The sequence below is a fragment of the Erpetoichthys calabaricus genome, chromosome 8, assembly GCF_900747795.2.
Source record: "Erpetoichthys calabaricus chromosome 8, fErpCal1.3, whole genome shotgun sequence".
NCBI classification, from domain to species: Eukaryota; Metazoa; Chordata; class Cladistia; order Polypteriformes; family Polypteridae; genus Erpetoichthys; species Erpetoichthys calabaricus.
In genome coordinates this window covers 128,466,306-128,492,274 of record NC_041401.2, presented here as the reverse complement: position 1 = coordinate 128,492,274, position 25,969 = coordinate 128,466,306, and the positions used below count along the sequence as shown (strand labels likewise).

Sequence of the window (25,969 nt, the reverse complement as noted above, 5' to 3'; positions counted from 1 at the left end):
CCCTAGCGGCCTGCTTCTTCTCTTCCTTTGTTGGCATCTTTTCGTATTAAAACTGATTAAGTTAGCGTTTGTGTTGCAATTACTTAGAACGTTTTCCTTAATTATTTACTTAAGCTGGCACTTAAGTCTTCAATCTGCCTCAAGAATGATTTAAGATATGAAGAGGTAGGGGATGTGACAGCAAAGGTGGTAGGGATGAGAATGGCGCCCATAAGCATGTGCCACACGGCCACCCTGCTGGCCACTGCCGAGAGTTGATTCTACAAAAAACTAAAAAGAGGAATAACCTTGGAGGTCAATCATCACCCTGAAAGCAGATAGTAGACATCACGTAGTATACAGTATGTGTGTCAAATTTCAGGTCAATGGTTCAAACAGTTTGCAAGCTACAGGTGATTTAAAATCCTGGACAGACAAACGAACAGCCACAATAGTGTATTATATATAAAGATACAATTTATTTATTTCATGCGCAAGAACACTTAAGATATTGATAAAAATACTCCATGATAACAAGACTTTACAAAATGGCATTCAGCTGTAAAGTTTCTTAATTAAATGACGTCAGAAGAAAAACTCCAAGAATATAATTTTACAAGTGAAAAACAGTTTTTTTTACAGAAAGTTGTCTTAGTACCTCTTGCAGATACATATACACGCACACACACACTCAAGCAGCACATTGTGAGCTGAAGGGGGCCTTGCAGCAATCTAAACCCCAGACACAACTTCACAAACACAATACTTTTAACAGATTTCTTCACAGGTTATGCACAAACGCAATACAATTCTCTCTCTCTCTCTACACTCCTCCCAGGCGAGTTTAGTCCTCCTTCCACTCGACCCCAACTCACCTTGGTGAGGCAGAGTGTCTCATTTTATATAAGACAATGGAGTACTTGTGGTGCCAGGGCATTAACCATAGGAAGCACTTCCAGGTCAGACGAAAGCCCCAGAAAGTAGGGATCACTAATCCACCCCCTAGAAGCACCCAAGGAACCCAACAGGACTGCCCCACTGGACTACAGTTCCCAGAATGTCCTGCGAGTTTCCACCTACCATATCAGGGGAAACAAACAGTCTGCACAGGTTGTCACTCCTATCCCTTTATTATACTCTCCTCTATGACGGGTAAGGGTTTTTGTTCCATCCCTGCTGGGATGCAAATGTACCTATTTCTTCATTGGTACCTCCTGGCTAATGTAGGATGCTCCTTGCCCATTCACTTTCTTGGCCCCAAGTAAGGAATATTGAACCACCCTGGCAGAGACAAGAGTCTATGCTCGCCATTCATTACAACATGTACTCATAGTAGCAAAGTACCAAAATCAGCTACATGGTTTGGTACCAGATTTCAATGACCCATTATATGAAAAAATACTTTGTGGTTTTATGATAAATGTACCATTTTTTTGTTCCACAAATAATCTAATAATTATGCAAACTGAAATAATTTCCACAAATATTATTATTGCCTTGATAACATTAAGACCTAAATTCAGTCCTAATGTATCCTGGTGTAGTTTATCTCTTAGTGCTGCTGTTGTGTTTTCATGTTTTATACAGTACTTTTAAACTGTATTCTTTCATTTTTCTCAACTATACTTCTATCATTTACTGTTGGTGACTAGTCACTTTTAAAAACTGAAATCCTGAAATATCTCCAGCAGCATGTTAATCTCCGCAAACTTCCAAAACATGGATCCATTTTTGGTACTAGAGTCCAGTGTAAATGGAGTATTTCAGAAAACCATATAATATTTCACATTAAACTTAAATTGATCTTAAAGTTGAAATCTCCCTCAAAATTAAAGTCCAGACTGTTGCTGCCAAAAATGTATTAACTACTTGCCCACATGCATTGAAAACCAGGTTTATGTTTTTTTTTGTTACTTTATTAGGGAAGAAACTGTTTGTTAAAAACACAGTGAAATAACAAACTGAGCATTTCAAATGTATAACAATGTACTGTGAACCAGTAGTATTCATCAAGGTAGAACAATAAGCTAAGCAGACACAAAAATATTTAATTAATGCACTGTTGGCATAGCTTAGTATAAAGGATTTTTTAACAATTCTCTTTTCAGATTTTTTGTTGTAAAGTTTTTTCTTGTCTGCTTCTACAAAGACTATTTAAAAAATGTCAACAAAGTCAGGACACAGGAGCAAATAAAAATATATCACAAAAAGAAGTACATTAGAAAATATAAAAATAGTAAAGATTCAAAAGCAAGTTCAGTAAAACATAACACTGTTGTTTGCAAATTTCTTTAAAAATGGGATACTTCTGCATTTATGCAGCAAACAAAGAGTCAAAGAAAAGAAAGCATTTATTAATTATGTTAGACCCACAACCATTGGCTGAACCTGCTACCTTATAGATAATTGTCCATTCACTTTCTGATCTATTTAATCAATATTGTCAAATGTAGCCAAAGACCAGCAGAAACCTGTAACCAACCTTAGATGGGGCACCAATCCATTGCTGGACAACGCTCACGCACACAGCCACACTTTTTCATACTGAGACAATTTGGATTTTCCAATTAACTAAAACATGCACATCTTTAAGAAGTGGAAAGAAACTGTATAAATTGATGAAAAGCCTATGGGAGAGGGTGCAATTTCCACACAAGGTTTCAAACGGAAGGACTAAATACCATACACAACAAAAAATAAGCAACTATAGTAGTCATATTAAGGACCAAGTTAAGGTACGTTTAACATGGAGAGCTGACCAGCATAACATAATAACAGATAGTTTTGGCCCGATACTGCAGAAAAGTGCATACTGTATATTTCTCACCTTCTGCTCAATCTCTAGGAAGCGGATGAGGTCATCTGTGTCCAAGTGGTCCTTATGATTACTGTAAGTCAGCATGAGCAGATAAAGATCGCGCCGTGTGGACATCATCTTATAGAAAGCACAGAATTCCTCAAAGCCCAGTGTCCCCTGGTTGTCATCTGTATCAGCTTCCTGAAAAGTGAAAAAAAAATCTGTTTAAACATGTAGTGTGGATTATATACCATAGGCCATTTTCTTAGTTTAAGGGACTAGGGTGTTGTACCGTTTTAGCCATTATGAATGTAGTGAAAAGTCAAGTAAAATGACACCTTTTGATTACATCTTGCCTGAAAAAGGGGTCCGAGTTGCCTCAAAAGCTTGCATACTGTAATCTTTTTAGTTAGCCAATAAAAGGTGTCATTTTGCTTGACGTTTCACTTAGTTTAAGGGGTAAACATTATTTTTATGGTCTTGTAGGTACTGCTCAACAGCAGTGCTTAAAACTATGCTCTAAATGGTTACCAAAAGTATTACACTAGATATCAAGCCTTACTTGTTGAACTATAAACTCTTTTCTGACAAGACATAAAAAGCACTGGTCAGTGATACTGTAACCTGGGTCAGGACCTACAAACCAGCTTCAAAATATTCATAAATTCTGAGAGACAGTGACAGTTGGTCAATAGAGGCTATTAAGGTGCTGTCCTATCTGTCAGTTCTCTCACTATAAATATGACAAACAAAAAGATAGCTGATATAAACTACAAAGTTTCATAAAATCCATATTACACATAGTATCTGAGATAAATCAACCTATCATTTCAGGTATTACATAAACAAATTACTTGAGATCGTGTTTATTTTTAAATTGTTTCTTACTAGTGCTGTGTGACTCAGACAAGCAAGCTTTTACATTTTTAACCAGTTGTTACATTTATTAAAAAATATTTAAAATTAATTGATTAATTTTAAAATATATCCTATCATATTAAGCAGAATGCTACAGTCTGACAAATTTAAAGTGCCAAAAGGTTTCAGTTACATAATTCATCAATAATACAGCAAAACTAATCATACTAATCAAAAACTGAAAAGAGAAATGACCATTTAGACAAAATAAAACTTTGGAGACTGGACGACTTCGTTCCAAACAATGTTAGTCCCCTCCCCTTAGCATTCAACAATCCACAACCAGATCATTCCAAAAATCTTATGCGGACTGTAGTCATTTTATTAAACAGTTGCCATCTGTTATCATTATTAACATTGGAGTTGGTCTGTTATGATGCCATTTTCACCCTATTAAAGGGGGCTCATCACAATATGGTCACTGATCTGAATGGAGAAAAGGACACCATGAAATTTTTTAGCAGGCAAATATCAGTTATATTAATGATCTGGAGTTGAGGGCTGAAATACCATTTGGCATAGTATGAGTATTCTGCATGAGTAACTGGTGGGAACTCCACTACTGGTTCCTGCCTTGCACTGAATATTACGAGGCAAGGGTGTGGCCTCTTTTAACCGTGAACTGAATCAAATAGATTAGATAGATGGATTAGATAGATTAGATAGGTAGGTAGGTAGATAGACAGAAAGAATACTTTATTAACCCCAAGGGGAAATTCACATACTCCTCCAGCAGCATAATGATACAAAAAACAATATTAAAGAGTAATAAAAATGCAGGTAAAAACAGACAATAACTGAATAATGAGCTGGACTCTAAGTTCCTTCTGCACGTGCTTGAGCTCATGCTGATCACTGCCTTTAAAAGCCCTTTTCTTCTGGTTCAAAAGGCCCTTGATTTCACTTGTAATCCATGGCTTGTTGTTAGCATAGCAGCGTACTGTTCTTACTGGAACTACAATGTCCATACAGAAGTTGATGTAGTCAGTAGTGCAGTCAACAACCTCATCAATGTTCTCACTATGTGATCCCTGCAGGATATCCCAGTCCATAGTTCCAAAGCGTGTGGTTGTAGGTAGCTCCCTCACTCTTGGTTTGTAGTGAGGCTGAAGCAGAACCAGGTTATGATCTGCTTTCCCAAGAGCAGGCAGCGGGGTGGCGCTGTATGCGTCTTTAACGTTTGCATACAGTAAGTCAATAGTCTTATTTCCCTGGGTGTTACAGTCCACATACTGGTTCTTTAAATGGTTCGATGACACTTTCATGTATATACAAAAGTACGACTTTTCCTTACAAGTGAAATTCAGGAACAGCATGGAAGAAGCAGAAATGCCCTTAATAAATAATGCAACACAGCAAAGGAGTGCCTGCATCCTACACTTGAATGTTATAGAAGGAGTTGTACATTAGAACAATCTAGACGAGAATAGGATGTTCAGCCCAATGAAGCTGAGCAGTCCTATCCACTTAATTCTACCAAAAAAACATCAAGTCTAGTTTTGAAAGTCCCTAAAGTTCTACCTCACTACTTGGTAGCTTATTCCAAGTGTCTATGGTTCTCTGTGCAAAGAAAAACTTCTCAATGTTTGTGAAGAAAAGTCAAACAAAATGACACCTTTTATTGGCCAACTAAAAAGATTACAATATGCAATCTTTCGAGGCAATCTTGCCTGAAGAAGGGGCCTGAGTTGCCTCGAAAGCTTGCATATTGTAATTTTTTTAGTTAGCCAATAAAAGGTGTCATTTTGCTTGACTTTTCTCTACATTCATAATGGCTAACACGTTACAACACCCTAGTACTACAATGTTTGTGTGAAATTTACCCTTAACAAGTTTCCAACTGTGTCCCCATGTTCTTGATGAACTCATTAAAAAAAAAAAAGAAAAAAAAAAAAGAGTCTCAATCCACTGTACTAATTCCATTCATAATTTTAAACACTTCAATCATGTCTTTCTGTTAATCTTCTTTTGCTTAAACTAAAAAGGATCAGCTCTTTTAATCTTTCTTTATAATTCATCCACTGTAGCTCTGAAATCAGCCTAGTCGCTCATCTCTGGACTTTTTCTAGCACTACTATGTCCTTTTTGTAGCCCATAGACCAAAATTGTATACAGTACTCCAGATGAGGCCTCGCCAGTGTGTTATAAAGGTAGAGCATAACCTCCATGGACTTGTACTCTACACATCATGCTACATAACCTGTCTAGAAGTTCACAGTGTACAGTCCACTCTGACTCTTAAATCCTTCTAATAAGATGTACTTTCGATTTTTAGACCTCTCATTGTGTATTCACGCCTAACATTTTTACTTCCTATGTGTAATACTGTACAATTACTGACATTAAATTTCATCTGTGATGCATGTTAAGTTTACTGGCCTGTAGTTGCTTGGATCTGCCTGATCATCTATTTTATATAACAGGATAATATTTGACATTTTGCAGTCCGTCTAAATTTCCCCAGTGTGCAGTAACTTCCTAAAAATACATGTCATGGATTTAAACATGTACTTGCTAACTTCCTTAAGAACTTGAGGGTAAATCCTGGTCCTAGAGATTTGTTTGATTTCAGCCTATTTAATCTAAGCAGTACTTCTCCCTCTACAATTTTTAAATTACCTTCGTAGTTGTCCCTTTTACCACTATTTTGCTATCTGTATTTTTTAATTTCCTTTTACTATTCCTGATGCACTTCACCTCCTTCACCTATAACAAATCCAAACTACATATCAACACTTTAAAACCGAGGGTGTGAATAATTAAAACAGTAGCTTGCAAGTTCAGTCCTGGTTTGCTTTATATATTGTGTGGCTGGTAGTCACGGAAAAAAAGAAACAAATAAGAATTCTAAAACTTAAAATTCAAGTAATTAAAATTCAGGTTAAAAAATAGTATGTCTTATTTTCTGCGGTAATTTGAAAACTAATAGTCATTGCAGCCCTCCAGGGCTGAAGGGATGTGCTGTAGTGATTTATATCATTGAAATTTAAGGATAAAAAAAATCCCTATCCACAAGTTCTTTGTTAACACAGTAAAGTTGAGTAAGTTGACTGTCACCATACAATATAACTGAGTTTTCTTACACCATCCATCCATCCATCGTCTCCCGCTTATCCGAGGTCGGGTCGCGGGGGCAGCAGCTTGAGCAGAGATGCCCAGACTTCCCTCTCCCCGGCCACTTCTTCTAGCTCTTCCGGGAGAATCCCAAGGCGTTCCCAGGCCAGTCAAGAGACACAGTCCCTCCAGCGTGTCCTGGGTCTTCCCCGGGGCCTCCTCCCGGTTGGACGTGCCCGGAACACCTCACCAGGGAGGCGTCCAGGAGGCATCCTGATCAGATGCCCGAGCCACCTCATCTGACTCCTCTCGATGCAGAGGAGCAGCGGCTCTACTCTGAGCCCCTCCCGGATGACTGAGCTTCTCACCCTATCTTTAAGGGAAAGCCCAGACACCCTGCGGAGGAAACTCATTTCAGCCGCTTGTATTCGCGATCTCGTTCTTTCGGTCACTACCCATAGCTCATGACCATAGGTGAGGGTAGGAACATAGATCGACTGGTAAATTGAGAGCTTCGCCTTGCGGCTCAGCTCCTTTTTCACCACGACAGACCGATGCAACGCCCGCATTACTGCGGATGCCGCACCGATCCGCCTGTCGATCTCACGCTCCATTCTTCCCTCACTCGTGAACAAGACCCCGAGATACTTGAACTCCTCCACTTGAGGCAGGATCTCGCTACCAACCCTGAGAGGGCACTCCACCCTTTTCCGGTTGAGGACCATGGTCTCGGATTTGGAGGTGCTGATTCTCATCCCAGCCGCTTCACACTCGGCTGCGAACCGATCCAGAGAGAGCTGAAGATCACGGCCTGATGAAGCAAACAGGACAACATCATCTGCAAAAAGCAGTGACCCAATCCTGAACCCACCAAACCAGACCCCCTCAACACCCTGGCTGCGCCTAGAAATTCTGTCCATAAAAGTTATGAACAGAATCGGTGACAAAGGGCAGCCCTGGCGGAGTCCAACTCTCACTGGAAACGGGTTCGACTTACTGCCGGCAATGCGGACCAAGCTCTGGCACTGATCGTACAGGGACTGAACAGCCCTTATCAGGGGGGCCGGTACCCCATACTCTCGGAGTACCCCCCACAGGATTCCCCGAGGGACACGGTCGAATGCCTTTTCTAAGTCCACAAAACACATGTAGACTGGTTGGGCAAACTCCCATGCACCCTCTAGGACCCTGCTAAGGGTATAGAGCTGGTCCACTGTTCCGCGACCAGGACGAAAACCACACTGTTCCTCCTGAATCCGAGGCTCGACTATCCGACGGACCCTCCTCTCCAGGACCCCTGAATAGACTTTTCCAGGGAGGCTGAGGAGTGTGATCCCTCTGTAGTTGGAACACACCCTCCGATCCCCCTTCTTAAAGAGGGGGACCACCACCCCGGTCTGCCAATCCAGAGGCACTGTCCCTGATGTCCATGCGATGTTGCAGAGGCGTGTCAGCCAAGACAGTCCTACAACATCCAAAGCCTTGAGGAACTCCGGGCGTATCTCATCCACCCCCGGGGCCCTGCCACCAAGGAGTTTTTTGACCACCTCGGTGACCTCAGTCCCCGAGATGGGGGAGCCCACCTCTGAGTCCCCAGGCTCTGCTTCCTCATTGGAAGGCATGTTAATGGGATTGAGGAGGTCTTCGAAGTATTCCCCCCACCGACCCACAACGTCCCGAGTCGAGGTCAGTAGCGCACCATCCCCACCATATACAGTGTTGACACTGCACTGCTTCCCCTTCCTGAGACGCCGGATGGTGGACCAGAATCTCCTCGAAGCCGTCCAAAAGTCATTCTCCATGGCCTCCCCAAACTCCTCCCACGCCCGAGTTTTTGCCTCAGCAACCACCAAAGCCGCATTCCACTTGGCCTGCCGGTACCTATCAGCTGCCTCCGGGGTCCCACAGGACAAAAGGGTCCTGTAGGACTCCTTCTTCAGCTTGACGGCATCCTTCCCCGCCGGTGTCCACCAGCGGGTTCGGGGATTGCCGCCACGACAGGCACCGACCACCTTACGGCCACAGCTCCGGTCAGCTGCCTCAACAATAGAGGCACGGAACATGGCCCATTCGGACTCAATGTCCCCCACCTCCCTCGGGATGTGGTCGAAGTTCTGCCGGAGGTGGGAGTTGATGCTACTTCTGACAGGGGGCTCTGCCAGACGTTCCCAGCAGACCCTCACAACACGTTTGGGCCTACCACGCCTGACCAGCATCCTCCCCCACCATCGAAGCCAACTCACCACCAGGTGGTGATCAGTTGACAGCTCCGCCCCTCTCTTCACCCGAGTGTCCAAGACATGTGGCCGCAAGTCCGACGACACGACCACAAAGTCGATCATCGAACTGAGGCCTAGGGTGTCCTGGTGCCAAGTGCACATATGAACACCCCTATGCTTGAACATGGTGTTCGTTATGGACAATCCGTGACGAGCACAGAAGTCCAATAACAAAACACCGCTCGGGTTCAGATCAGGGGGGCCATTCCTCCCAATCACGCCCTTCCAGGTCTCACTGTCATTGCCCACGTGAGCATTGAAGTCTCCCAGCAGAACGAGGGAGTCCCCAGAAGGTATGCCCTCTAGCACCCCCTCCAGGGACTCCAAAAAGGGTGGGTACTCCGAACTGCTGTTCGGTGCATACACACAAACAACAGTTAGGACCCGTCCCCCCACCCGAAGGAGAAGGGAGGCTACCCTCTCGTCCACCGGGGTAAACCCCAATGTACAGGCTCCAAGTTGGGGGGCAATAAGTATACCCACACCTGCTCGGCGCCTCTCACCGGGGGCAACTCCAGAGTGGTAGAGAGTCCAGCCCCTCTCAAGGAGATTGGTTCCAGAGTCCAAGCTGTGCGTCGAGGTGAGCCCGACTATATCTAGCCGGAACCTCTCAACTTCGCGCACTAGCTCAGGCTCCTTCCCCTTCAGAGAGGTGACATTCCACGTCCCAAGAGCCAGTTTCTGTAGCCGAGGATCGGACCGCCAAGATCCCCGCCTTCGGCCACCACCCAACTCACACTGCACCCGACCTCCTTGGCCCCTCCCATAGGTGGTGAGCCCATGGGAAGGTTTTCTTACACAGTATATTAATATTTTATCAATATTCAAGAGGAATATTACAAAAATAGTTTTGTCATTGTTTTATAATTTTCAAAATGCAGTATTTTTACAGGTATAACAAAGTCTGCCACTTAATACAATTAGACCAACAACACAGAAAAAAAACACATTCTTCATGAGGAAGTAAAGGGGAGCATGCTGAAAGCAGAGTGACTGTTTACATATTTGGGTGGAAAAGAAAGGGACATAACAGTTAGAAAATGCACCTAACGACCAACAGTCACCAGCATCGTTCCTTGAACTCTAACTCCTGACAGTTCATAATAGAAGGGGTTTCTGAAATAAATTGAATTGCTCTTTTTTGCCAGATGAGTGACAGAGGGCTGACATTTCGATTTCAATTTAGGAGTCTTATTTCACAAAGGACAATGGGATCAGAGAGCACAGACACTGCCTGAAAATTACAAGCAGCCTGTGACAGATTCTGGAGTGGAAGTGGGGGCTACAGAGATTTTTATTTATTTATTTTTTTTAAGTTGCGGCTGCTACAACAAGGTGATACAAAAAATTCATAATAAGGACTACAACACTGGGGACAGAAACCAGTATTTGTGAAAGAACAAGGAAGGTTTGGCTACCTCATTTTCAAGCAATAAGATAAGATTTCTTTATCACCTACTGTCATCTGAACAAGCTAAATTGGAATCAGAAACTGAAAACAACATCACCAAAAACACTTAACGCATGTACATAGAGCTTCTATTACATTTAATAAATATATCTCCCCTTTACAATGAAAGCTGGCAAGGTAAACATAGCTGTATCCATACCTATATGACAAAGAAGACTGTTTAAACATAACGCTTACAAAGAAGATCACTTAGAATGTTGACTGGTTCTTGAGGCAACAATTCAAGCTAAAAGAAGTGTCAGATAAGCGGTTTCAAATTCAGTAAATCCTGCTCCACTAACTCTTTTGAAGACATCTTAAGTTAAGCTCCTTTTCAAAACAAAATTAAGAGCAGTTAATGGAATCTGAACAAATGATCAATTAAGCATCAGCAATGCAGCCTAGTTTAAAAAGCCACCATATAAATAAGGACAACAGACATGAAGGACCAGAAATAGTGATGAGCAAACCCCATTGAATTTGTGCCTCAAGTTCAGAAAAATCAAGGTTCAGGACTTTTAACAAACTTCGCGAAATGCATTAAAGTCAATGGGGAAAGAGATACTGAACTAGTTTGAAGTGGGTTATCACCGTGCAGTGGTATTTTAAGTGATAGGGAAGTGTCTGCCAAATATACTGGTCTGAGTAATGTGGCCAAAAATGTGACCTGAACACCATGCCTCCTTGAGAAAAAATGATGTCATATATTGGGCTGCGTTGTCACTTTATAGTGTCGAATCAGTTACTTAAAAAACACACACAACACAAACATAAGAGAAATGTTGGACCATTTGTGGACACGTACAAGTCTCATATCTGACAGTACTAAAAACCTTTATAAGTGATTGACTGCATGATGCAAGTGGCTTAACCTATCTGAGGTTACATCCACGACACTACATTTTCATTTAAAAAACAGTTTTTAAATGAAAATGATCTCTGCACACACTGGAGTTTTTGTACCATTTACAAAAGTATCCAGGTCTATACTGAAACGGCCAAAAATATTTATGACACAGACCTTCGCCTACTCTGGGCATATAAGCATTGGACAAAACATCCTTGAAGGGACTGTGTAGTGAAAAATTCACAGCCCTGTGAAAAATCTGATTCTCTTGTGTTTTTATGCACTTTCAAGTTTACCAGCATGTGCACAACTCTGATAGTGTGTTCACAGCACTATGAAAAAGACAGAAATTATTACAAGCACCACAACAAATTGCCCCCCATTATAAAATCAATGATTACAGCTGAAAGTAACAGTCTTTAGAATTGGCCAAAGTCACCTGGGGCCTCATGTATAAACGGTGCGTACGCACAAAAATGTTGTGTAAGAACGTTTCCACGTTCAAATCGCGCTGTATAATACCTAAACGTGGCGTAAAGCCACACACATTTCCATGGTAGCTCATACCCTGTCGTGCGCAAGTTCTCTGCTCGGTTTTGCAGACTGGCAGCACCCAGCGTCAAAGCCGTGCTAGTGTTCCTGTGTGGTTACCCATTCTTTTTTAGATCCACATCCCTGACGCAGCTTTATAAATACACTGAAATTAACCACATATTGTTTATTAGTTTAATGCATCCGATTGTAATTAACCTGTAAAAATATAATGGTCTACAGAATGGTCAAACTATTCCAAATACCATAACTGCTTTAGCGTTGTTATTCTCACTGCACCTTCTTCTTCTTTCAGCTGCTCCCATTAGGTGTTGCCACATCGGATCATCTGTTTCCATATTATTCTCACTGCACCACTCGGAGTATTTATATCACTGTATCTGAGTGTGAATCACAGCTGTACAGCAGCTGATCAGAAAGAGAATTATCGGTATACAGCATCAAGCACACGCTGCGTCAGCCATGTTGTCTATTGAACTGCTCTCATACGGCAAACACTTCAGAGTCTTTCCTGTACTGACCACGCTGTTCAGAAACTGTTTCATCTCAAGAACTATAAACGCACTCAATCAGTCCATCAAGTGCTCCTTGTAGAACTGTTTGTACTTATAAGTACAATTACCACACTGTAAACTTGCGACAGTTATAATATTGCACAACCTGAGCCACTTTATAAAGCACGTATTTACATATGATGACAATATCATTTTTAAGATGAAATGCAGCAAAATATGTTTATTATATTATATAGATAAAACTTTAACTACACGGTGCCGCAGTGCTAGCGACCCACTGGCGCTCCATTCACGGATTGTTCCTGCCTCGCGCTGTATTCTTGCTGGTGCTGACGCGACACTGGAAGGATAGATGGACAGAATAATTAAACACGTACTACGAAGATATTTCGATGTTCCTTAAAAGTTTTGAAGAATCGGCATTCTAAGCTTACAGATGGCTTAACGTTTATTACAGAGCTGATTGTGTGGCGATTGGGTATTTGGAGAAAGAAAAGCAAGGACAGGAATTCAATGTTAGTATGTTTGAAAGAGGCAGTACTGCTACAATAAAGTATTTCATCGAAGGTCGCGCATGGTGCAGCAAGCATCTTGCGTGAGGCATGAACAATTACTGCGCCACCATGTTCCCATTTCCCACTCGGTCAACTTCCTTTTGTTGTTTATACCACTGTTTAAACCAACAAATAGTATGTTTTTCCTTTGCCTCCACTTGGTATTCGCTGAAATTCTTCTATTTCCCCCCATGCTTTTGCCATTGACTTTTCACAGAAGGCTGAGCTTAAGGGCTACTTATATTGATTTGCATATTCAAAGAGGCGTAATTCTGGGAGTAGTTGGAGTGGGACAGCAGATGCATGCACGTGCGTTACTTTTCACGCTGATCGGGACTTATGTAGTGGAAGAACGTGGAAGTTGGCGTTCGCAGAGATTTATGCATCTGGATTTTTTTGTGCGTACGCACATTTCCACTTTTGTCCGTATGCCATGTTATAGTGTGAATTCTACGCATGGCGTTATGCATGAGGCCCCAGGTAGGCAGCAGTATTCAGCATGAAAAAAGTTGGATTTGAAGTTACAGGCATCCCTCATAACAGATGATTGGACAGGGTTCCTTTCTAGAGATGAGAAGAGCTGGAATAAGTACTTGAGTGACATAGTGAATATGTTCTAGACTGATTTATTTGTTTTTAAGAAAACAATTGAAAGGACCTCTTCAAAAGCAATTCTGCAACATTTTTCATTTTGTAAGATCTCTTGGATAAATGTATCTTCTAATAATGTTGTAGAATTGGATGAAGAAATCAAAAGAAAATTAAAACTCTGTAAAAAGAATTTTGACAATTGCCTGCAAAGGATGTGTGCACAGTATGATTAACAAATAACAGGGATGGTTAGGGTTGTGTTTTTCCCCTCAACTATTTTACTTTAAAACAAAAATCATTGATTTCCCAGTATTAATATCTGTCATAAAATATTTGTTTACTAAATGCATTTCTTTACCATAGTTACATTTCTAACCATTATTACATTTGCTAATTAGAATGCCACTATACAACATTCAAAATTAAGCTTGTTTTGGAATTAGAGGATAAGTTTGGATTTTTTCAAGTCAAAGTTATTTCTTCACAATCATTGTATATATTCATTCGCTACATAAAATTGTTTACTAAAGTGAAGCACTTTTTACAACTTTTAAAAATACTTTTGTCCAAAATACAAAATCCATTTGTTCAGCTTACAAATGGGCTAAAGGGTGCATGGGTCCATAGATCAATGGAAAAGCTTTAAAATTTATCAAACACATCCACTTTGAAGCCGCAAAGGTTTTAATTTAAGAAAAATATATGCCTTCTGCATTTATGAGGCAACCTTAGGATAAATGAAAGGAAACCAAAAACAATTATTTAATCACACATTCATGTAACTGTTTTACTTGAAGTATGAGTACATTTCGTCATGGGAAGAGTTATAACATCATCAACAAGCTCCCAGCACCAAGCAATATTCTGCAATCAATCCTGATTTTGTGTCTGCAATTCTATTTTTTTTTTGACAGTTATATTCTGTCATGGCTCATAATTACGGAATAATGCGCACTTACATCATATGTTTATTATTTCCTAAATGGCATTTCTTTCTGCTAATTACATTTGCGTTATTTTACAAACTCTATAGAGCGAGATTCATTACAAGTGGCAGCATAGTGAAAACAGCATACAACAGTTTCATTGAACTTTGTACAAATAAAAATAAATTTGAAGTGAGCCTATTACACTGCATTGTACTGTATTTTCAATAAAAGACTAAGAGCCGCCTGTGCATTGCAGATTCCATGGAGCGTCTAGCACTTGCATGATTAAGAAAAAAAATGAAAAGATAGACCAAATTGAAGCACTACAAACCAACATAAATGGAGCTACGTGAGAAGTGGTGGCAATGGCAGCAGTAGCAGCGGGGGTCGAGGGGCAAGCAGATACAGCTGTTAGACAGCACTTTGGATATGTCTTCCATCTGCTAGAGTTCATTGGCCCTGATGCATAGCACTGGGTTACATCTGGCCACAAGTGAGTGGAGTAAGGTGGAGCTGGGAGTAGCACATAAGCAGGCAAACGTACAAAGCTGCCGGGAGCATGTGTCTCCATGTGGTGGAAGTGACCCTTCTTTTTAGGGCCACCTCCAGTGCAGTTGGTGTAAATTCCTTTGTCTCTCACACCCACCACTAGGGTCATTACATTATTCACTCTCACTAAAACACACACATTTATGATCACTTCGGCTGCAGCAGGGAATATCTTTGCAAAATAAGACTCCATACAGTGAAAGAATATAAGTGATCCTAAGTTTTTTTTTTTTAGTTATTATTTCCTAGTTGTCCACTAGACAGAGATAGCAATTTATATCTGAATATTAACGCTCAATGTCAAAAATGTCACTTCACGATAAATTTCTGAAAGGAATCCACACCCCCAGCCCCTGAAAGATGCCATGGAGGAAGAGTAGTGGCAGAGTATGGTGCACATTTTTCTTTTTAAAAGGAGTGAATGTCACAACAATATTTTGCTTTCTGATTTTTTTTACTTCTTAAAACAACATGGATGCACTGTTTTGTAATATGTATGTAATTTCAAAATGCAGAACAATAGTCAAACTGTTTGTCTTAAAATATTGACATATTCAATAAGTTTTTAGGTTTTTCTTTATAATGGGTCTCCAGTACCCTTCACTTCCATTATAAAAGGCAAGAGCATGCTCGTTATTTTCCAAACTTTATAAAACGTGTGGCAAATTAATATTTAATGTGACTGTGACAAAATAACTCACTTGAAATATGCCAAACTTATCAATGTGGAACACAATGTACAAAAGATATCAAAAATCAAATTCTGCACTAAAACATTTATGTTAATTAACATAACTGCACTGTTGAGGACACTAAGCTGAAACTAAAATATTTCAGTGGTTTTGTTCTGTATTTCATATTTTTAATAGTTTCAGTTTATAAATCTAAAGTTAAAACATAAACAAGCTAAAAAAAAAGGGGATCAATATTGTTAAAGATAGTGTATATTACATTATTCCTCTGAAAATTCAATACAATCCATCCCCATTGATGCTAATCTTGAAAACATTTTAGGGAACAAGGAAGCAGAGTGTATGAAAAATAAGAGAGCTATTATTGGTCAATGAAAGCAGGGAACAATATATACAGGTTACAAATTATCCCAAAAACACAAACATTTGCCAAATGCTACAATGTAAATAAAGGCTTCACCCCATCAAGCATAAAATAGACCGTAGCAGCAGAGAGGTAATTTTGCATTTCTAACATATAAATAAACATATATATATCAAGTTATAGTGTCATATTTAAAAGCTCAACAAACACCAAGATAAAGTTAATTAGAAAAAAGCAAAAGACATCACAAGCAGTATAACAGATAGGTAATGCATCAAAATTGTTTCACTAAAAGCATTTTGGAAACATGAATGAAAAGTTGTGAGCACATAATTCTTAAAGGAATACTCCACCCAACAGTATTTTTTATATATTACTTATACCATTTTTTGAGTAGTGATGACAATTTTTTTTTAATCTTATGTTTTCATGGAGAACAGCAATAAAAATAAGTTTGACTCAAGTTAATGGTGACCAATTGTGTACAATGCTAAACTGAATGATATATGTCCATTAAAAAAAAAATCTCATGTTACTCATGTCATAACATGAGTTACACATATCAGCTATCCAGTCGTTTGCTGATAACGTGCAAAACATATGCATTTTTTGCTAAAGTATTGTTAAACAGATACTTCTGGAAAAATCAACTCATATCATAAATTGGAACTGAACTGAGGTGAATCATCAATTCATAGCGTTCAAACCCATGTGAACTGTGTATGTTTGAGGAAAAAATTTTTTTTTACCCAAATTCAATTTATGCCTTTGTGGTTCTATAGTCACAACTGTCATATAATCTATTAATTCCCTTCATAAGTTTAAGGAGTCCTCTCTTACATTGATGGTAATGGGCTAGAATTCAAAGCCAGTCTCCCAGAGTTTTGTTAACCACTTGGCAACAATCCTTGAAAAAATTAATTTCCCTCCATGTTTGAGGCAACTTAAACATTAAACACAGTACCTGAACAAAATATTTTTAAGACGACGATGGATTTATTACTGAAGTTGGAATATCACTGCGTAAAAATTGGGAGAAGTCTAACTCAAACGAATAAACAGAGAAGACATTCACTGCCATGCTGCAAATGAAATTTCAGAAATGTCTGGGACCTTCAACAAGTAAAATCATTAAATCACCTTGCAATAGAGTAAAGTCATAAAGTATGGAGTTATTTATACTGTACAAGAAATTGAATGAAAATGTTTGTTATAGCAATTCTGAGAAAAACCTAAAAACTAATCACATTGAGAACATTAAATACATCAGACTGACACCTTTGAATCAGTCTGAAAGTTAAAAAATAAAAGTGATAGAATTTGTTTAGTCTAAGTGGCTTTTGTCTCACCTAGTGCCCCTTATCTACAGAGACTGTTTTGGTTTTCAGACAGCTGGTCCATAAATATCACAGATTAGCCTGAGCCATTAGGCGGCTCAGCTCATTAACCTCTAATTCTTTGTGCCATACACGATATGGTCAACACACATAGTACAATAGTACAGGCACCCTATGGCTGACCTAAATTAACAGCTTAAACAGTGAGGTCCCATCCCAGATGAGAATGCCTAACCTACTTAAGAAGAAAATTAGTCATTCATTTAACTGTTGAGAAAACAAGTGCAGTTGACCAAAGTTTATTGGAAGATTAGGACACTTGAAAATGTTGTAGCCAATCAGTTGTCTTCAGCGCTGGCTGGCTGGCTGGCTGGATGGATGGATGGATGGATGGATGGATGGATGGATGGATGGATGGATGGATGGATAGATACTTTATTAATCCCAAGGGGAAATTCACATACTCCAGCAGCAGCATACTGATACAAAAAACAATATTAAAGATTGATAACAATGCAGGTAAAAACAGACAATAACTTTGTATAATGTTAACGTTTACCCCCCCGGGTGGAATTGAAGAGTCGCATAGTTTCGGCGAGGAACAATCTTCTCAGTCTGTCAGTGGAGCAGGACAGTGACAGCAGTCTGTCACTGAAGATGCTCTTCTGTCTGGAGAGGACACTGTTTAGTGGATGCAGTGGATTCTCCATAATTGATAGGAGCCTCCTAAGCACCCGTCGCTCTACCACAGATTTCAAGCTGTCCAGCTCCATGCCAACAACAGAGCCTGCCTTCCTCACCAGTTTGTCCAGGTGTGAGGCATCCTTGTTAATGCTGCCTCCCCAGCACACCACCGCGTAGAAGAGGGCGCTCGCCACAACCGTCTGATAGAACATCTGCAGCATCTTATTGCAGATGTTGAAGGACGCCAGCCTTCTAAGGAAGTATAACCGCCTCTGTCCTTTCTTACACAGAGCATCAGTATTGGCAGTCCAGTCTAATTTATCATCCAGCTGCACTCCCAGGTATTTATAGGTCTGCACCATCTGCACACAGTCACCTCTGATGACCATGGGGTTCATGAGGGGTCTAGGCCTCCTAAAATCCACCACCAGCTCCTTGGTTTTGCTGGTGTTCAGTTGTAGGTGGTTTGATTCGCACCATTTAACAAAGTCCTTGATTAGGCCCCTACACTCCTCCTCCTGCCCACTCCTGATGCAGCCCACGATAGCAGTGTCGTCAGCGAACTTTTACACGTGGCAGGACTCCCGAGTTGTATTGGAAGTTCGATGTATATAGGCTCAACAGGACCGGAGAAAGAACAGTCCCCTGTGGCGCTCCTGTGTTGCTGACCACAATGTCAGATGTGCAGTTCCCAAGACGCACATACTGAGGTCTGTCTTTAAGATAGTCCACGATCCATGCCACCAGGTATGAATCTACTCCCATCTCTGTCAGCTTGTCCCTAAGGAGCAGAAGTTGGATTGTGTTGAAGGCGATAGAGAAGTCTAGAAACATAATTCTTACAGCACCACTGCCTCTGTCCAAGTGGGAGAGGGATCGGTGTAGTATATAGATGATGGCATCCTCCGCTCCCACCTTCTCCTGATATGAAAACTGTAGATGGTCGAGGGCGAGTTGAACCTGTGGCCTCAGGTGGTGAAGCAGCAGCCTCTCCATGGTCTTCATCACATGTGACGTCAGAGCAACAGGCCGGAAGTCATTCAGCTCACTACGACGTGATACCTTTGGGACTGGAGTGATGCAAGATGTTTTCCAAAGCCTCGGGACTCTCCCCTGTTCCAGGCTCAGGTTGAAGATGCGCTGTAGAGCAGGGGTCCCCAACCACCGGTCCGCGACCCACTACCGGGCCGCAGCCGTCTGACAGCCGGGCCACGAGAGAACTGCCGGCAACGGAGACTCACTCAGACTTTTCAGAACACTTGGCAGGCGGGGCTTTGCAGCGGCGCAGAGAGAGGAGAGAGACCGAGGTGAGAGAGTATTACAACAAAGTATTGTTACGGTCCCGACAGTTTCCCCATATGACACGAGTCTATAGAAATCGCGTTACTACGAAGTACATTCAGCAGATGCTTTCATTACAACGAAGAGCAGTCATCTACAGAGCAGTTAGATCTGTGGTCGCAGCTCAGATGTGCACGTTTGCACAACGATCCCCAAAAAGAAACATTGTAAAAAAAATTCTTTCTTCGAACTTTCCTCGTACTGTTTTTTTTTTTTTTGCTGTTTTTGTTTTCTGTGGTTTTCAGTGATACCTTTTGCTTATTGCTTGTCAACATTTGAAAAACATCCATTGGAATTTAACTCATTGTCACCCTCCTATAGAAACGGCAGACACGAAAAAAATGATAATAGTGTTAATGTTTGTGATGTGCAATCTGTTGGAATGGCAAATGCAAAGCATATGTCTTTGTTATATGCAAAAAAAGAAGAAAAATCTCAGGTTGCAAACATATGCGAACTGCTTAATAACTTAATAATAAAAGAAATGTTATGTAAATTGTGTATAAAATTGCCCCCCCCAACCGGTCCGTGGAAAAATTTGCATCTAATAAAGTGGTCCTTGCTGTCAAAAAGGTTGGGGACCACTGCTGTAGAAGACTCCCCAGCTCCAGCGCACAGACCTTCAGCAGTCGTGGCGATACTCCATCTGGACCCGCTGCTTTGCTGGCACGAAGTCTCCTCAGCTCTCTGCTCACCTGCGCTGTTGTAATTGTGGGTGGGGATGTCTCTCCTATGCTGGTATCAGCAGAAGGATATGTGGAGGGTGCAGTACTCCGAGGTGAGAGTGGGTTAGGGTGGTCAAACCTGTTAAAGAAGTTGTTCATTTGGTTTGCTCTCTTCACGTCTCTCTCGATGGTGACACCCCGCTTCGAGCTGCAGCCAGTGATGATCTTCATCCTATCCCACACTTCCTTCATGCTGTTATTCTACAACTTCCGAGTCCAGCTCAGGGCGGCGAAGGAGCAGTACAGGAGAAAGCTGGAGCAGGAGTTCCTTCTGCACGCGCTTGAGCTCATGCTGATCACCGCCTTTAAAAGCCCTTTTCTTCTGGTTCAAAAGGCCCTTGATGTCACTTGTAATCCATGGCTTGTTGTTAGCATAGCAGCGTACAGTTCTTACTGGAACTACAATGTCCATACAGAAGTTGATGTAGTCAGTAGTGCAGTCAACAACCTCATCAATGTTCTCACTATGTGATCCCTGCAGGATATCCCAGTCTGTAGTTCCAAAGCATTCTCTCAGAGCCTTCTCTGCCTCAGGGGACCACTTCCTGAATGAGCGTGTGGTTGTAGGTAGGACCCTCACTCTTGGTTTGTTGTGAGGCTGAAGCAGAACCAGGTTATGATCTGCTTTCCCAGGCGCAGGCAGCGGGGTGGCGCTGTATGCGTCTTTAACGTTTGCATACAGTAAATCAATAGTCTTATTTCCCCGGGTGTTACAGTCCACATACTGGGAGAAGGCAGGTAATGTTTTGTCCAGCGTCACATGGATAAAGTCTCCAGCGATTAGCACAAGCGCCTCAGGGTTCTGTGTTTGTAACTTAGCAACAGCAGAATGGATGATGTCACTCGCTGTCTCCACGTCTGCCCGAGGAGGGATATAAACAATAACAACAATGACGTGTCCAAACTCTCTGGGCAAGTAATAGGGACACAAACTTACGGCCAACAGTTCGATGTCCCTACAGCAAGTGGAGATTTTGACATTAACATGTCCAGAGTTACACCACCGTTTATTAACATAGAGAGCGAGTCCTCCTCCTTTGTGCTTCCCGCAGGTACTTGCATCTCTGTCCGCTCTAACTGTGCTAAACCCGGGTAGCTCCACGTTAGCATCTGGGATGGTGGTAGTTAGCCACGTTTCGCAAAAGCACAACAAACTGCATTCTCTGTAGGTTCTGACATTTTTCACCAGCGCAGCCAGTTCGTCGATCTTATTTGATAGTGAGTTCACATTTCCCATGATCACAGAAGGCACCGAAGGCTTAAAACGCCACTTTCTCGCAAGCCGCTTCATTTTTAGCTTAGTGCCGGCTCTGCTGCCATGATACCGCCTTCTTACCTTGTCGGGTAAATAGGGAACCACACTGGCACTGGCATTTGTTCTCAGCGCTCGAAGTTGAGTACTTGAATAGACGAGTCTCGGCGTGTAAAAATCCATGCCCACGTTGTAAAAGTAAGTGTGTCCAGGGAACGAATCCACATAAAATAAAGTGATAGGAGTGATCAATAAAAAAAAGAGAAAAATAAAAGTAGAAAAATAAAGTCGTACATGGAGCTACTGAAAAGGCTGTCACTCTTGACGGCGCCTGAGTCATATTACATCATTAGATACCAAAATCATTAACACTCCAAACAAAAAAACAAAAATGCATTAGGCTAAGCATAAGCAAAAAGACAGGGGATTGAAAGAGTACAGAAAGGTAGGGTCATGATTGTAGCATTCTCCTTTGATCAAATTTCTGCTGAAAGTTGGTAGTTCAATTTTCACTGAACAATTGAGTTTAAAAAACTAAAACTACCTGGATATCTGTATAGATAGGATCAAAGGCCACAAAAAACAGGGAAAAGCAACTTCAAAATTGTTAATAAGTACAAATTCATAAAAAGCTGTTTGTCTATACAGGGGTTCTTGCCTTAAACATCTGCTTCACTTTCTGCCTTGGCAGGTTGACATTAAGCTTGTGGATGAGTTGTAATACTTCACTGATGCTCAAGCTGCCATCTCCATTTTTATCTGCCTCTGTGAAGGTCTGCTTTAGCCATGTAAAAAGAGGGTTAAGGAAAAATAAAAGTAGATATAATAAATAAAACATAAAAAGAGAGAGCAAATGTTAAAAATTTGCTAACAGGAACAGCACAAATAATTACGGAGACACAAAGTTTCGATAATGACTACACTGAGCAATTGACATAGATAACAGAGTTGCATATACTGTAAACACAGTAATATTAATACCAGCTAAAATTAGATAAATACTGGAAATGTATAATAATGCACAGAACCTGAAACAAAAAAAGATAGCTGAACTGCACTATTAGTGAGTGAATTGCTGAATAAAGAATATATAGGAAACAAAAACAGTGAAAATGTCAGATACATCAAGATAAAATGCATAAATGATACAAAAGTAGGTGTAAAAAAAAAAAAAAAAACTAAAAAACAGCATTTGTAATAGATGGAAAATATATAATGGAGTCAGAGCATAAATATCCTACATGTGCACACAATACTGGAGTGACAAGTGGTACAACATATATAACAAATATAGTGTGTAACAGGTGCGGTGTAATACTGTATATACATTTTACAGATGTGTTTCACACACTCCTATAGGAATACATAATTCGTAATACTGTAACATCATGTAAAGTAGTGAACAACAGGTATACTTTTTGCATGAAAAATAAGTGGCGATAATAAAGATGAAAATATTTCTGCAGTATATCAGACTGGGTCATGTGAAAACACAAATAAGAAGTATTAAACAACAATACAGCCCAGTTGACAAACATGCAGTAGGTGGAATGAATGAACGGCAAAACAAGAATAGTGTGTGAGTGAAACAAATCATACATTGTAGTTTGCTGTCATGACTGGCAATAATTAATTGCACCAATGTCAACAGTGAGTACTGTTCTGAATACCATTAACTTATTCATAGTTAATTACAAAAAAAATGTTGCTTAGCATCACAAGTGGTTTTGTAAATCTTAGAGTTATGATAACTAAAAAGGTATAACTACCGTATATACTAAAAAGTACTAATATTAGACACATTTCTCACCCATACCCTGTCTGTCCTCTGCAGTTCTAATTGTTTCTTCCTCGTATCTCTTTTTTGCTTTCTCATTTTTAAGCTACATTTTCATTTGGTATATATTGCTAAGTCAGTGTTTACCATTCTCCTCTTTTCTGTTCTTGCTATTTTCTGCAAAATGTTAAAAACAACAGTATGTCAGGATTTAACATTCTCAAATAACTACCTACTTTGATAAACGTTAAAAGCATTCTAATTGGTTACTTAGTCATTAATGACAAGTATACACTGGAAATGTCTGTATTTTGCAGTTTCTTACTTTTTCCACCACTCTATGTTGGTTAATAATTGTGACAAACTGATGCCTGGAATGTGCTTTCAAAAACGTACAAATTACAGATGATATGGGTCTTAACCTATCTAGTATGGACATCTTAAATAAGAAAAAGCCTATGGCACTACTACATTAACCCCTAAGCCTAACACCTGCCGAATTATTCATCATGCAACCTGAATTAAACCGATTACTGGATTGTGCTTAACAAAACCTTACAACTTGGTGTGTACAAAGATGTGCCTTATTGACACATATCATTGAATAATGCACAGAGAAAACTTTTAATCCTTCTCATTCAAAAAGAAATAAATGTCTGTGCATCATTAGCACTGTAAAAGCCTATACTAATAACTTTATTGCCATTAAGCTCATTCAGTATTTCAGGTTTAAAATAGTATTTCATTTTCTTTTTTGTAATGAGTGCTCCAACTGAAACAAACAATTTAATGTTAAAAAGAAAACTATTCAATTATGGCATTTTGTGGTAGTTAACACTAAGTCAAAGTGTAAATTGGCATTAAACATGCACTAGTCAGCATTATGCCAAGCTAACAAAAATTAAAGTTAAACACTATTAAACATCTTATGGGTACATCTAGGAGGCTGTATAGAGAAAAGGTATAGCTCCACACTTTCTACTTGATTTGACTTTTACTTGCTTTGATTTGAGGCCAGTACATATGGTTAATTAACAAGAGGAACAAATACGTTTTTGCTGTAAGAACTGTGTGTGAACTAAAAATATCAAAAAAGTACATTAAAACAAGATACATGTGAAATGTTATTAGTTTATTGTATCATGTTAATGTGAAATCTCTAATATGAAATGTTTGGATCAAAAATAATTCTTTGAAGTTTAATTTAAGGAGTATCTACATTTAACCAAAAAGATTTAGAATTTAATTTAGTAGTGAATGTCTAATTGTCTTAATTGTTCAAACTTTATTTGTAAAATAACAGTAGACGCATAATGGAGATTACTGTAACAGTGCTATTGATTGCTGTACTTGGAAAAGACAAACACAGGCTGAATTACCACATGCATGACCACTAAAGAAAGAGGGAAGAGCATCTGCCCCAGACCCAACAATATATAGACAACTGAAATGCATACTTGGAAGAGTTGAAATTCTTCTTTGTTATGTCTGCAAAACATGGATCAGACAGCAATCAATGAAATGTTTTTCTCAGTACAGTGAATACTCTCATACTTGATTACAATATGACTGCTCATTTTTTTTTAACCCCAATATGGAACTTTGCAGCAAGTTTGCCTTTAGCAAAGTAATATTAGGCTACCTGTTCTTAATTCAGCCTCTGTAGAAAACTTCCCAGTCTACAGCAAAATAAATCAGCTTTAATATTACAAAGTCACATAAAATCATTAAGAAACTAATAAATCAGTTCAACAGCCAACATATTAACATAAAGGAATGCAAAATAATTTTATCTTTAATTAGAAATTAATATTTTCCAACTGTTTCAATCCTATAAAACTGTGTGAAGTAGAGCACAGAACTTCCAAACTGGGCAGTGATGCAAGGCTAGAAAAAAGCCCTCCAGTTGAACTCAGCAAATGCAAATTTTATTCTTAAAAGTTATACTGAAATAAACTTTTAATTGATGCCTATCAAACTACAGAATCTGTGCTTCAAACTAATTTTGATTGTACTGATGATATAAAAACTAGGACTTTAGAAACAGTAGTCATTTTCATCTTTCGTCTTTAACAGAATTTTTTAACCTAATATTTTTTTTCAGTAGCCAAAAAAATAAAGAGACACCAAAACAGAGAATTTCTCCTTTTCTAAATTTAATTACAAAAGCAGAAGATGTGCAAACAATCAGCAAATTAATCAAGGTGAGGCTACATTCAAATAAAATAAGTTTACAACCACATTTAAACAGAAGTGATGGTTAGCAAATCAATGCATACTGAAATATAGTTGGATGATCTTCAGGAACAGAGATCTACAGTACATGCAGCACAGAGCCATGAAATCCAAACAGTTTTAATCAAAACATTTACTGGTATGGAATTCCCTTAGGTTTAGAGAAGAGCGATGACCAAAACTGTCATACTATCTATTTACCATCTACCTAAAGTTGATTTTTCATTTAAGAAAGCTACTGAATAGGGACAGCTTAGAAAAAAAGTGTTATTTTATTTGCTGTAGTATTCTTAGAATTGCAGTCATTATTACTAAGGCTGATTTTTACATCAAATAATGCAGGGATGAAACAATGTGGTTTTAAAGTTTAGAGTCAAACAGGCTCCTAGTCTTAACTTTAGTTAATCAGCAAACCCAGGTATTGCCTGTTTATAACACTGAAGTGAAGCAGTTTTAAATAAATATAGCCAATGAATGATTAAGTAAGAGAATATTTCTTAATTTACTGTAACAGTGAGTAACACAGTCTATGTGTATAAAAATAAAAA

At 39.7% G+C, this 25,969-nt stretch overlaps 1 protein-coding gene across 2 annotated transcripts in view; it reads right to left on the bottom strand.

Moving 5' to 3' along the window:
- plch2a (phospholipase C, eta 2a) overlaps positions 1 to 25,969 on the bottom strand; it is a 215,978-nt gene that overhangs the window by 114,220 nt on the left and 75,789 nt on the right. The window contains exons 4-5 of one of the 2 annotated variants that reach the window (XM_051931361.1): positions 22,068 to 22,197; positions 2,807 to 2,977 (exon numbers count right to left, since the gene is read on the bottom strand). In XM_051931361.1, the coding sequence (XP_051787321.1) occupies positions 2,807 to 2,977; positions 22,068 to 22,197 (301 nt within the window). Of the gene's footprint in view, positions 1 to 2,806; positions 2,978 to 22,067; positions 22,277 to 25,969 lie in introns of those variants that run through there. The other variant, XM_028807472.2, reaches the window with a different exon arrangement.